The 14080-nt window shown below is 39.9% G+C and overlaps 1 protein-coding gene across 1 annotated transcript in view; it reads right to left on the bottom strand.

The window, feature by feature from the left end:
• The window catches only part of itfg1 (integrin alpha FG-GAP repeat containing 1), a 114551-nt gene that overhangs the window by 87526 nt on the left and 12945 nt on the right, over window positions 1–14080 (bottom strand). Inside the window, exon 7 of the mRNA XM_058630204.1 lies at window positions 2865–2914. Within this exon, the coding sequence (XP_058486187.1) occupies window positions 2865–2914 (50 nt within the window). The remainder of the gene's footprint in view (window positions 1–2864; window positions 2915–14080) is intronic.

Genomic DNA, 14080 nt, shown 5'->3' with positions numbered 1-14080 from the left:
AGAGCATTCAAATCTGTTTGTGTTTCTTTTTTTTTTTTTAAGTCAGTGCGTATTTACTGTGCCGCTCTGTTCGTCATGGTTTAATTTTTGACTGGCTACATTGTGTCGTGCTGCTATGTCACCCTGTGCCTCTTGGTGATAACACAGCTTATGTTCCTGCAAGAAAATTGACCTCAAGGATCTGAAAATGTAATCCTCCCTCAATCGACAAATTCTGCCGCCTGTCAGCGTGAGAGACTGGTAAAAACTAAGTGGGTTGATCTAAAAGTATGTGAGATTAAGACAGAGACAGTAGCCCGCTGCAGTATCTCCAGGAGTGTGACCAGAGGTATGGATGTGAAAGGGAGTGAAGGTGAAGAGAAATCACTTACTAAAGGACAAAATTATTATATCAGCTGTTGAAGAATTGACCTTTAAAACCACTCTCTGGTTTGTTGCCCCCACCAGCACCCCCCCCACCCTCTCCTTCTCCCTCTGTGGCTGCCTTCTCCTGTGTAATCACAGGAAAACAGATGAACAGGGAGGGATGGAAGGAGACTTGGGAGATAGAAAACAGAGAAAAGTAATTAAAACAGAGTGCTAGAGAAGGAGTGTGCTGGCCTGTGACCGATAGATGCAGCTGCAATGAACCGCAGTGGGATTAACAGGGGTCTAATGCTCTGACGATGCAGGGCAACGACTCGGCCTCATGTGTTTGTGGATTAATGCATGAGTGCATATGTGGCCTTTCATGACCATGTTTGTCACATGGAAAAACAGAGAAGTCTAGAAAATGCAGGAAGATGAAAAGAAAGCAAGGAGGGGTTTTTTTATGGACTAGAGGAGAGAATGAGATGAGGTGTTAGAGATAAACTCCAGAGGAACAGATTTTCAACTGACAAGGTTAGAACTCATTCTGTCTGTAACTCTTCTCTCTCTGTGTGTGTGTGTGTATACACTTTGTCTAGCTCCCAAATCTCTTGCTCCACACTCATAGGATTTGCTCAATGCTATTAGTCATTTTGCAGCTGGACCAGTGTTCACAAGACATACGGACTGAGATACTGTCCTATTTTTTTTTTTTTCCTTAGTAGAACTAATAAAACTACTATACTTAATTATTATAAATGAATGACACAAAGCAAACACACACCGTGTTACCGTCGAAATTTTGAATTGTGAAATTTTCGGTCATACCGTCTAAGATTTGCATAAATGTTTGACATCAAATGACTTCCCGTTGTCTACCGAGACAAAGCCAGCCTAATTGTCATTTACATGCTAAATCCACATTTTCTGTTTTGCTCCACGTCACATAAACAAAGAACTACACTTGAAACGACAAGCCCCTACAGAGTGCCACGGCTGCCAAATCCATTTTTAATCATAAATGCAAGTTGAGATGTGTTTAGTTTGGCTCTAGGTAGAGAATTATTGTCATCAGATAAACACGTCACTTTTTCCAGTTTCAAACAAGATCAGTGGAGTATGATAAAAATAGCAAAACACTCTATTCTGTTCCAAAAAACGATCAAACCGGGAGGAACGATCAGTCAGCAGTCAGTGGCACTGAACTGCATGCTAATGTCAGTAATAATAATACTGGACTACAGATGCAGTGATGTCATGACCTTGCATCTGGATGTGCTTTGAGATCCTTTCACGATTAACTCAGGGGAACTGAACGGACATTTCAATCTAAAGGTGGCACTTTATTAAAGATAAGGATGTCATCCTCTGGGGCATGTCAACCAAACTCATCGGATAGCCATGTTGTCCAGACAATAAATACTTTGTTAAATAAACATCTAAAAAGTGGGTAAAGAGGAAATGTCATCTGCAAATCTGGGATTTCTAATAATTGCAAATTGACCCAATTTATTGGCCCAACCAATTAATCATCTGTTGACCTCTACTATTGTTTTAATTGGATCGACTGGACTTAAGTGACTGACTAACTGACATTTCAAGCCCTGAAGGCATGCTGCTGTCGTGTCATGTTTGGAAAATGTGTCTAACTAACTAATAAACTGGAATGATAAAAATAATCCTGTGGAAATTCTTGTTTCATCAGATCAACAGTCCTGCCACCCATCACACATCCCATTGGTTTTTGGACATGGCAGTTTATTTGCTCTGTTTTGCTCTTGCTTGGTCTCTCTCTCCCCACATTCCGTCTCCGCCAAATCCTTCAATCTGCCCGTTTCTCTCTTCTTCCTCACCCCCCCCCAGTTCCCTCGCTCTGTGATAAGACAGACTACTGTTCGATTGGTGCCTCAACCTGCTGAATTTCAAACAGGCCCCTTCGACAAAAACCCTGAGCCACAGTCTTCCCGTGTCTGCTCTCCCCAGAATATTAACTAGTCCTGCAGCAGTGCCAACAGCCCTGCACACTCCAGCCCGCCAAAGCTTTGCAGACCAGTTTGGTACATAAAGAACATCAATACATTGATGGTGGGGGGGATATAACTCTCTGATCGCTAGGTGAACAACTCCTGCTTTAAACTTACAAAGGCAACCCATTTTTGTAATAGAAGTAGAGTAAAAGTAATGTTATGAAATATTTGCTGGGTTCAAAATATCAGTATAATTTTGACTGTTGGTCAGACACAGAAAGCTATTTTAACCCTCACTGGTGTTATTACTCCAGTGCTTAAACATTTGTGTTGTGTTTATATGAAAGAAAGTATGAGTTTGAGGATTGCAAATAAAGTATATGAGCATTAGCTTTCAAGAAAACAACCAATAACACAATTTACATTAAGAAAAACATTGTTTTGCCACACTTTTATCAAGTACAAAGGAGTAAAGTTAATTCATGGCTGCGCTGACTAAATACCAAACTAAACAAACAATAAACAAAAAAGAAAGAGAAGGATTCTTACCCTGCTGAGCCAAGTTTCAAATGCTGGGCCTTCAGTTGTCAGGAATAAATCTAGAATAGAGATGACAAGGAGACAAAAAAAGGGGGGTTGCAAATCATTAACTGATATGTTTATTTATCTGGCAAATGTAAAGCAACACAGAGCAGGGAATATTGAGTTCAAATAAATATGCTGTACATGAACATGCACACTGTGAACAATCAATAAAAACGAACTCCAAAGATTGCTAATGTTACCTTATAATAAATAATAACACAAACACATTAATGTTAATGAAAACTTTCATCAACTTTGTATTAAAACATTTGAATTTAAAAAAAAAAACAAAAACATACAACTATTATAACTCATAGAAAAAAATAACAGTGGAAACTTCAAATATTTCCAAACTTCAGTGGTGGTAAAAAAAAGATAAGACTTTACTCTGGAACTGAGTGATTGATCGATATTGAGGATGGGTGGAATTCCAAAAGCAACATAGATTAACTGACTTCTTACTGCAATATAAGAAAAATAGAGAGGATATTTGGGGATATCCCACAGAGAGCAAAATAAATTCACTTTACTTTCTGTGAGATTCAGCCCCTGGTAATGGCGGCAGCTCTCTCTACTGGAATCTGATAACCTGTGCTGGTACTCCAACTCCTTGCTCATGAAGCCTTGGCTACAGGCTGCATATCTAATATGGTTTCTATGTGCCTCTGTGAGAGGATGTTTACTTTCATCGCTGCATTCTCTGGACTGCGGCTCTGCCCTAGTAATTGGACATGAAATAAATATTGACATTGATCTACCTTTGGGCCCTGCTGTACGCCACTTGATGCTGTGTTTTGCATGGGAAAATACAAATGAGATAGGCACAGGTGGATAATCGAGGCAAGAAAGAGCAGGAAAGGAAGAAGGAAGGTTGTATATAAAGGCAGATGTGACAGGTGAAATCCTATCAAATGTACAAATGTGTAGAAAATATGGCCATGTCATTCCTCACTTAAGTGAAAAGGTAATGCATATTTGTCGTCTTCTTTCGGCCTCTCCCTTTAGGGGTCGCCACAGAGGATCATCTGCCTATCCCTTGTGTCCTCTTCTGTTACAACTGTCCTCATGTCCTCCTTCACAACGCCCATGAACCTTCCCTCTGGTCTTCATCTTTTCCTCCTGGCCGGCAGCTTCATCTCCAACATCCTTTGTCCAATATAATCACTATCCCTCCTCTGCACGAGACCAAACCATCTCAACCTTGACTCTCTTACTTTATTTCCAAACCATTCATCCTGAGCTGTCCCTCAAATATGTTCATTTCTAATCCTGTACATCCTGGTCACTCCCAACAAAATTCTCAGCATCTTCAGCTCCGCCCCCTGTCTCTTAGACAGTGCAACTGTCTCCAAGCCATACATCATAGCTGGTCTCACATCTTGTAGACCTTCTCTTTCACTTTTGCCGCTACCCTCTAGTCATACGTCATCCCTGACACTCGTCTCCACCCACTCCACCCTGCCTGCACCCTCTTCTTCACCTCTATGTGTGAAAAGGTAATACATAAACAGGATTAAACAGTTCAAATCCAACACTGGATTCACTGAGCATATCAATTGAAACCAGGCCTTGTGGCCATATTCATGTGCTATAACATACTATACTAGGATTCCACTGCAGTCATCGACAGAATCAGGTCTCTACAAGGACTCTATTTTCCAACATCATTCTGCAAGCTACAGATCATTTTAATATCTAGGTTTTAGTTATTATTAGGCATTTTATGTTTCGCACAAACTATGCAAATTCTCTGCATTTGTACTTTGCACAATGGTGTGTCCTCCTGTAACTATAATCAACCTGCCCTCCTGCTCAGTATGTTTTCCATCAATGTATTTTGTGTTTCATCCAACTGGAAAGTGAACTGTAAAATGCAAAGTGTGTAAATTGTTGGTTCATGTAAAGGGCTACTGAGATAATATTGTTTTATTAATTATTTAGTATGAAAACATCTTGTTTAATTTACAGGAGAAAATTAAGGTGATTTTAAACACAACAGTTAAGCCACTTTTAAGACACTTAATAGTTCATGAGAAACTTGCAAACTTAGCGCAGCCATGTTGCCCACACACACAGATGTTTTACAAATGCAGAGAGCTAACAAATGCACACACACGCGCGCACACGAACACACTGGGTGGTGTGTTAATGAGGTTGTATAATTGGCCAATCAGGATTCATAGACAGAGTCCAACCGTGATTGGCTGATTAAGTGTGATGGCGGAGCGTTAGTGAGAGAGACATGGGGTACAGCAAAGACATGCTTAGAGAGATTTCCATCTTGTAAACACTTAGCATTTTCACTGTGGGGGCACTTCTTCTCTTCACTCCTCTCTTAGTTTCATCAATCTTTTTTTCTTTTACACAAGTTCACAACTGCCAAACTCTTTTCCTTTCTAATTTCTCTTTAGCCTGCATCTAGGCCAGTTTGGCGAGTCTGTCACTTCTACAAGGCAGCACACTAAGGGTGTAAATTGATGATATCAAAGTGGAAATTGCCCCTGAGCAGCACATTAAACTTCAACCTGGTTTCTCCTTGGACCCTGTACAAAACATGAACCTGCTCTCCAACACAGAATGCATTCTAACAGTGTGTTAAAACCCAATTCTGCACAATAAACTAAGCAATACGGTCATTTTAATGTGATACTTCTGTCATGAGACTCTTCAGTCCATTGTTCTCCACCATTCTCCCCTCTCTTCCTCAGGGTCTCTGCCAGAAAGTATATTGTGCACAGTCTCATAAAATGTTAGCTAGCAATATAAACTTAACTGCTCCCACTATGATTTACTTTAACATGGTTTTATTTTTTCAGGGACCTTTACTGGACAACCATGGGCCTCTTAAGTTAAAAGTGATATTATAACAAGGGACAGCACAGAAAAACAGAAAGGCCTTTGTGTGTTAATTTATATTGTCATTCTTCACAGTAGGTTATCTTATTATCAGTGTTAATTATGTACACTTATAATATGTATATCAAATAATGTGGGTGGCAAGTTGGTACAAAGGTTACATGAAAAAGGTGCCTGATCAAATCAGGCAAACATTTGACCAGGACCTTTCTTTGTGGAGTTTGCACGTTTTCCCCATGATCTTGAGCTTTTACTGAAGTGGATAAAATCTGTTTTTCCCTGTGACCCTAACTGGCAGCCATCATTTTTAGTGAGAGTGAGCATCCATGCTCCAGGCTGTTTCTTGGTAACAGCAGTGTCCTTGGCAGAACCCTTCCTCTTGCCTCATGCAACCACACCTCGAAAAAAGGTTTAAAAAGGTATACAAGAGGTATTTCATTAACAACTAAATTAAAGAATTCACATAAAATGACTCAAACCTTTCTCATGTGTCTACAAAGAGAGTGGGAATAGCCACTGCAGGATAGCTTTACAGCCTGTTGGCTCCAGTACAAAGATAACTTCAAGTCTGTTTACAAGTCTTACAGAGTGCTATAGTGCTTATCAGAAAAAGTGTATAAACCCATTGTGGGCCCCAGAGGGAGCTGTATCAAATCTGATACACTCTCTCCAGTGATGCAGGGTCAGTGGGGTTGAAAATAATAAAAGAAAATGGATGTGGAATTAGACGCAGAGGTTACCAGACCTCTGTGGCCCGCTTGTCATCTCTGCTTGAGGTTACATTAACTGCTACTAGCATTCCACTGGCACGTAGGTGCCAGATTTTTAGAGGGAGGAAAATGCTATAAAATTCTCTGTGTCTGCTGCATCTATTTTTAATCATTTTTGAATGTCTTTATTTATTTATTTATTTATTTAATTTATTAATGCATTGGCTTTCAAGCCAGGGGCAGAGGGCAAGGTCTTGCTGCCCTAGTTCACATCTGACTGTGTGACAAGGAATCGCTGAAGTGCCTTCACAGACTTTCAAGTGCTTGAAGAAAACAAACAAACAAAAAACTTCACTTTTGGTTCAGCTTTCATGGTCTGAGACCACAGCGTATTGAAAATGTCCTCGACCTGGCAATCCAACCAATATCCTCCAGTCGCATAATTGATTTTTAATTGTGCAAACTCAGAAATCCCTGCTGAAAGAGAAGGCTAAATGTGACTACACTTTTCCATTCCCTAGCAAAGGAACGGCATGTTAGACAATGGCAGGACAAAAGGAGATTGTACGGTCACACGGCCACATCAAGCAGGCATTGTGGTTTGGGTATCACCAGTGATCCTGTGAGACCTGTTTGATTGCCGTCAAACATGGCCATCAAAGCTAAACTCGTAAAGTTGAGCACATTAGAAAAAGACAAGAAGCCTTACCAATAGTTAGGTAAAAAAAATATATAGTATCAGCTTCAGCTTCATAGCCTTATATAATTGCCCTATACATATATCTATATATCTATTTATGTAGGTGAATTTTCAGTTTGGTAAAAAAGTAAAAGTGCCTATTTTCACATGAAGGACATAGTATCTAATGGTGAGACCTGTTGCATTGTTGCCTTTGTTAGTTATTACATTTTTAATGAATTTTATTTATTTTGATACTTTATTTGAGTCTGATAATATCACTTCAAATAAATTACGGTAGTAGCCACTGTGTCAATGTGGGGTGAAGGTCTCAAGGTATTAAAATTTGGATACCATCCAAACCTAAAATCTACAACATTGCGAATACTGAAGAGAAGCTTCACTTCAAAAATAATATCCCAAAAAAAGATCACATTTAGATATTTTCCCCACCGTTCAGCATTTATTTGTTGTGATGCTAATTCATTTGTCACCTTTAGGGGCAACAGCATCTACTCCACAGACAATCTGAACTTGAAATGATTAAATAACACAACCAATCTCACCTTCTGTGATTACACATGCACATTAAAAGCATAAACCAAAATAACTGTCATACTCCGCCACTTGATGCATACATAATTGAGGTATATAAATGTGTGTTTGTGTGTGTGTGAGAAGGTGAGGTTGCATAACAACAACAACAACGGGGATTTGGAGCTCTAAGTGGAATGTAACGTCGCCAGATAATTAAGTACATGGTGACTGTGAAGGCCGGAGCAGCAGTTATACAAGTCGTTGACAGACACGTTGTAAAGGGAGACCGTAAGGAAGAAGGCAACTGCCAACAGATGCTAAGGCCATCCAGTTTTCAAGGTGCATCTGAATATATAACACGGGCTTACAAAACAAATCACTCCAAAGCTAAAGCGTGCTAATCCTTTAATTGCAAGAGAGGCAATCTATAATCACTTGATTATTTCTTTCGCGTTCCTCCACTCTGACACGCTCTCTCAGATTTTTCTGTTGTGTTAAATTGCCTCTTTCCCCAACAATAGCACTTCAAAGAGTAAAAAGTCACAACCACACAAACAAGTACATAATGAGCCGTGTGCATGAACACACAAAAAGCCCACCCCCACAGTGTACGGCTGATTTCAGCACATTACTCAAATATCCGCGAGTGCATCCGCATGTGCATTTCTTTGTCATCAGGTTGTGATTGAGCCAATCGTCTTTAATCAGCCAGTCCTTTCACACTAAAACAATAATTGCAACTGTGACTAATAATGTGGCACTAAGTGCAACAGACGCTACAGCTCAAGTACACTACAACAAATGCCACACCGTAAAGTGCAGGAGCAACAGGAAGAACTCTTTGTCTCTGTACTGAGTATTATATGAACTAGGAAGGTTGTACCTTTCAAAGTAAAACATACTGCATGCTTTGATGCCTCAACTCACCAACATCATCTAATATCACCTACTTAAAAATTCATAGATTATTCATTGATCTATTTTCTCTCTCTTTTCTTGTTACTTTGAACCCACACATTGCCATTTGAACCCTTTTTTTTAACACCAGCAAAGGATAAAATACGCAAGACATTAAGATTTAAGGTATTTCCCCACACACCCCATTGGAGATAACTTATAAAGATTTAGGAGAGCATACAGGAAGACATACCTTTCTCAAGGGATAAAGCTGAAATTAAACTTGCTGTCTACCAGAGTCAACTGTCACCTCAACACTCTAGACAGTTATGTACTATGTTTATTAAGGAGAAAAATATAATTGCAAAGGTAGAATTACTTTTGCAATTGTCTCAGATCATTAAATTGGAATAAACACTGGATTTGGCTTTTAGATATCAGGTGCCAATTCTTAATTAAAAAAGTGAAGTAAAGGGAGTTAATCCAAAAATAATTCTAAGGTTCAGACTACTGAAGAGAAGAAGAGAAGAGAAGAGAAGAGAAGAGAAGAGAAGAGAAGAGAAGAGAAGAGAAGAGAAGAGAAGAGCAGTCCTTGAGTTATTCATAGCCTCTCCATCAGATTTGTTAAGGGGATTGGAAGCAATTTAAAGGCCTCCGCTGACTGTTTGACTGGAGCAGCATTATGTCTCACTATTCCATTATGTTGAGCCACGGTGTAGGGATAAAGACCAGGCTTCATATTAGCCTCTGTATAAACAGATAGGGTGATGCTAGACGGGTGCTAAGCCTCAGTGGAGTAGAAGAACTCTGACACTGAGGAGAATAGACAGCAGAAAGCTAGAGCCCAAACAATTTTCTTACTTTGTCTCACTGTCACCTTTGCTCATATCTCTTGTCTTGTCTTTGTATACACCTGCCACCGTATCTGTCCAAGTCTGACTCACAGGATAGTGGCATCATTTCCATGGTACAAGCCATAATTCGCACATTTTGATATACTCTAAATGACTATTCGCTGCATGGAACGTCTTTTTTTCTCTGGCTTGAAGTGGTGCACCCATTCTACGTAAGGAAATGTTCAAGAAAACCAGCTGGGTTTGCTTCAAAACCTCCCCAGTTTTCTTGCAACATGACCAGCCCAATGTGCTAATGATCAAGGATCAAAAGCTGTGGCACCCAAACTTCATGCTCTTTCACGGGAGACGCTTACAGCATTGGTTATCTGATTAACAGTCAAAGGTCTGTCATCCATCACCATGTGATGATCAATGCTTTCTTGGGTGATGGCTGGGGAACAGTGCCCAGACCTTGGGTCATCTTCAAGGGTCTCCCTACCCCTCTTGATTTCAGCTGCCCACTATTGCACAGTTGATCAAGCAAGAGCATCGTCCCCGTATGCAGCAACCATGTCAGCATGTTCGGTCACACAAAGGTGCCAAAATTCGCACTTGTTCACAAAGACATTTATTGTCTCAAGCAGTCATTTTCAAAGGCCAAGTTGCAATGATCTGGCATTACTTACAATTTTTCACCCCACCCTTGTAGTCGAATAACCTTTCACCATTACCCTAGAAAATGGCAATACTGTAAGCCCAAACTGTCTTACAACAACAGTAAGCAACTTTTAAACTTTAAAATAATTGCTTTAAACATGTGTTGTTGAATCACTGACTTTTTAATTGGAAGAATGTTCACCCAGCACGAGTTACCTAGTGTTGCTTTGAAGAGCGGAGAGGTAGGAGAGCGATATTGTGTAGAGCTGTGCTGATTACTCAGTTTAAACTAGTCCCCAGTTGCTCTTATACTTGCCATGTGCATGTGCAAGTACATACTGCACACACAAACCCATACAAATTAATTCCCACTATCCTGTCCATGCAACCTTTGCTTTCAGCGCTGTTGAAGCTGCACTGACATTCACTGGGAGAAGTCATTTCTTACTGTGCCTGCTAGCTTCTAATTAGCTGCTTATTAAAGCACCGGTGAGCTTTTATGGACCTTGCTGCAGATGCGTTTCGGCACAAAAAAGTGGGTCAGTAAGTATGTTATGGCACGTACGGGACAATATATGCAGAAAACACTATACATAGGGCAGTAACATTTAAAAAAATATGGATACAGTGGCTTCAAAAATTATTTAAATGCCTCCATATTTTTTCTCTCTTAATTGTATTATTCACTACCACCTGAACTGGCTTCACAGACCAAAAAGTATCAACAAGGTGTCATGAAGCTCATTGAAAGCTTCTCCCAAACACACAACCAGAAGGAAAATTAAATAAAGATGGCTTTTTTTTAATTATTATTATTATTATTATTATTATTATTATTATTATTATTAAATGGAAGCAAAAACAATTGCTCAAGCTTCTGTATAGACTAGTAAACTGGACTGGCTGCATCTCATGTGCAGGTTGCCGCTCCAGTCAATGTTGGAGCCCCATGTGAGACGGTGGGCTGGGAAATGTATTAATATTTTGGGGACATGCTCAGTTCTGGTCACTTAAGCCTTTAATATCAAATAGATACCGCTTTTAGATTTGATTACAACATATATTCACCATGACATCATTTTCAATAAGCTTATGCAACATCACAACATTTATCTCAATACACAGTTGCATCAATTTTTCACAAAGCTCTTATTCGTATTCATGTGTTGGGGGTGCTGGAATGCTGTGTTCTCTCCAGCACATTCCAAAGATTCTCAATGGGACTAAAGGTCTGAACTCTGTGGAGGCCAAACAATATCTCATGGATCATGAAATAGGAATATGCCCTAAAACCTTCATTCAATATGTGTGGGTAGCCAACTGACCTCTTTTAACATCACTGAACAGTTCTTATTTGACTGGACATGTATAATGTGAATATTAAGCAACATAAAAACTGAAATCATACAATCATGGTATCAAACTATTTTTACAGAGGTGAGTTTTCCCATGAGCACAGGGATCTCAATCATTTTTTATTCAAAATTGTTTGCACTATAGTTGGCCATCCAGCCAAACTGAGAAAATCACGCAAGAAAAGTGTGGTCAGTTTAATTATTTAGCACTGCAGACAAAAGACTAGTTGTGACAATGATGGAAGCAATGTCTACTGGTGGTGCAGCATATACCTGTATGTATAAATTATGGCAGAAATACAATATGTTTTGTCGGGCAGCGGCAGCGGCAGCAGCAAGGGAGAAGAGCCATAACTCCTGGTTTAACCATGAGTAAGCAGGTTTGCAGTCAGCACACATATATCCATAATAGCAGCTGGGTTTCAGCTCACATGTAGCTTATAAAACAACAGAACTTATTAAACAGGAGCCTTGAAGCAAGATCAAAGAAATCCAATGGTTGGTAGATGAATAACTTGAAAAGAAATGTAATAAAAGCTAAAAAGATCAACATCAAACAACATTAAATATTAAATAAATAAATCCTTGAGTTTAAAATTCGACAGAATATTATTGGTGTTAGGTGAGGTTCAGGTACTGAAGCGAGAGGCTCCAGTTGAGTTTGGAGCACAGAGATACAGGCAATGTGATCCTGTTTTTACACAAGGTTTCTTAGTTCATTTTTATATTTCCAATAACAAATGAGTTACTCACTCACTGCTCCCTCTGACTCTGTTTGTTGTTGGTTATGGTTATGGATAGGTTGTTAAATGAGCACTGACATAAACAAAAACTATAAAACTTAGGCAGAAGAAAGACACCCATGAATCAGACTGATTGATACAGATAGATTTTTTATTAAATTACCAATATTTCCCAAGTGTGGCAGATAATCTGATTAATTTGCCAAACCAACCCCCTATTTAATGCTTTGTGGGTGTTAATTCCAGATCCTGATTGAGAATGAAAACAATGATGACAGATTCAATTTGTCATATAAAACACTCATTTTAATGTACCCTCTCTTCTTGTTTTCCCTTCTCCAGTGTACTCCTCCAAAAGCATATTCAGCCACTGCTCATTGTTTTAGTCTTAGAGGAAATCTGAGGCAAACAACAGCAGGAGCAGAAGCAGCATTGCACTTATATCCTTGTACCTGTAAAAGCCCTTGCAGCTGTAGTAGTGGTTTATCCAGGTTGCAGTGCAGAGTAGATATGACAGCTGGCACCATGGCCGCATTTGGCATTAATGTCTGATACGCTGTGTGTGTGCATGTGTCCTGTCACTTCATAAAGCCTCCAAGCCGTGTGGATGGGTTGGTAGGGCAACATGAAAGGGAATTTTTTTGCAAAAAAAAAAAAAAGTAAAAGAAAGAGTCCACAAGAGGACAGAGCCATCAGAAATGTGGGAAAGGAGAGAGGTAGCGAGGCACTACAATAAATGGGGATGGACAGACAGAGCTGAACTCTCTTTACTTCATGTCTCTGAATAAGGCGTGATTTCCAATATCTGACGGCTGATAGAGAGCAACACATACAAATGCAAAGAGTTAGACACAGATAGCTTTTTGCAAAGCTATTCTTGTTAGGAAACTGCATTGACTGCCATTCATTTGGACAGCCTCGCCAAAGTTCTATCCCTAACCTGAACCATAACAATTACTTCCTGACACTAACCATAACCTAATCTTAGTTCAGATCATGACTCGGAAAAGATCCCTATGAAAAGCCACACACAGACACAGACACAGACACACACACACACACAGACACACAGACACAGACACACACACACACAGTTGAGGGCTGTATCCACTAAGGGTTACTGAGGAGATGGGCTCATGAGAGGCCGCCATGCTGATTGATCTCTTTGCTGTGTTTGTGGGGGTCATGGGACAAAATGTCCACTTTGTGTGTGTACTTAAGTATTAGGGTATGTCATTTGAATGCGTGTGGAGCGTGGATGTAATGACAAGGATGAAAGCACAAAGTCTGCGTGCTTGAACGTCTATGTTTGCGTGTCCCACTATAAGCCATCCCACAGCCTATCAGTCAAGCCCTCTGCGTTTGTCTGTTTGCATCGATTTGCTCCCCCTCGTCTCTTACCCTCGGACTGATCCATGCCTCAGATGGACAGAGAGAGGGCCTTTGGCATTCAGAAGGAAATGTCACAGCCTTCACGAGTGAAATAGATACTTAGTCTCAACAGATATTGTGGGTTGCCTCGCTCTCAGTGCTGGGAGCGAGGCAATAAGGTTAGTCTGAAAATATGCAAACCCTCAAGTCCAATTTTCTGATCTGCTGCATGTTTCAATATAAAAAAAACAACAACAACGCAGAAGCAGAAACTGATGCACACTCAACATGCAAACAATAAAATAAGCTCAAAGCCTCAGTTCAGACAATTAAAAATGATATCTTTTAAAAAATACCAGTGAACACACCAACCAAACAGAAAAGATGCAAAAAGGTATCCACAGGACCGAAAGAGACACTCAACGAGAGCCTGTGTGGAGTAGAAGCTGCAGCAAAAAGCTGCTGTAATCAACGATGTTGATGAGGAAAATCACTGAACATCTTTGGAAACTGACAGATTCATAGGTTGTTGTTGTATC

This window comes from Solea solea, chromosome 5, assembly GCF_958295425.1.
Source record: "Solea solea chromosome 5, fSolSol10.1, whole genome shotgun sequence".
Lineage (NCBI taxonomy): Eukaryota > Metazoa > Chordata > Actinopteri > Pleuronectiformes > Soleidae > Solea > Solea solea.
This window is presented reverse-complemented; position numbering and strand designations above follow the sequence as displayed.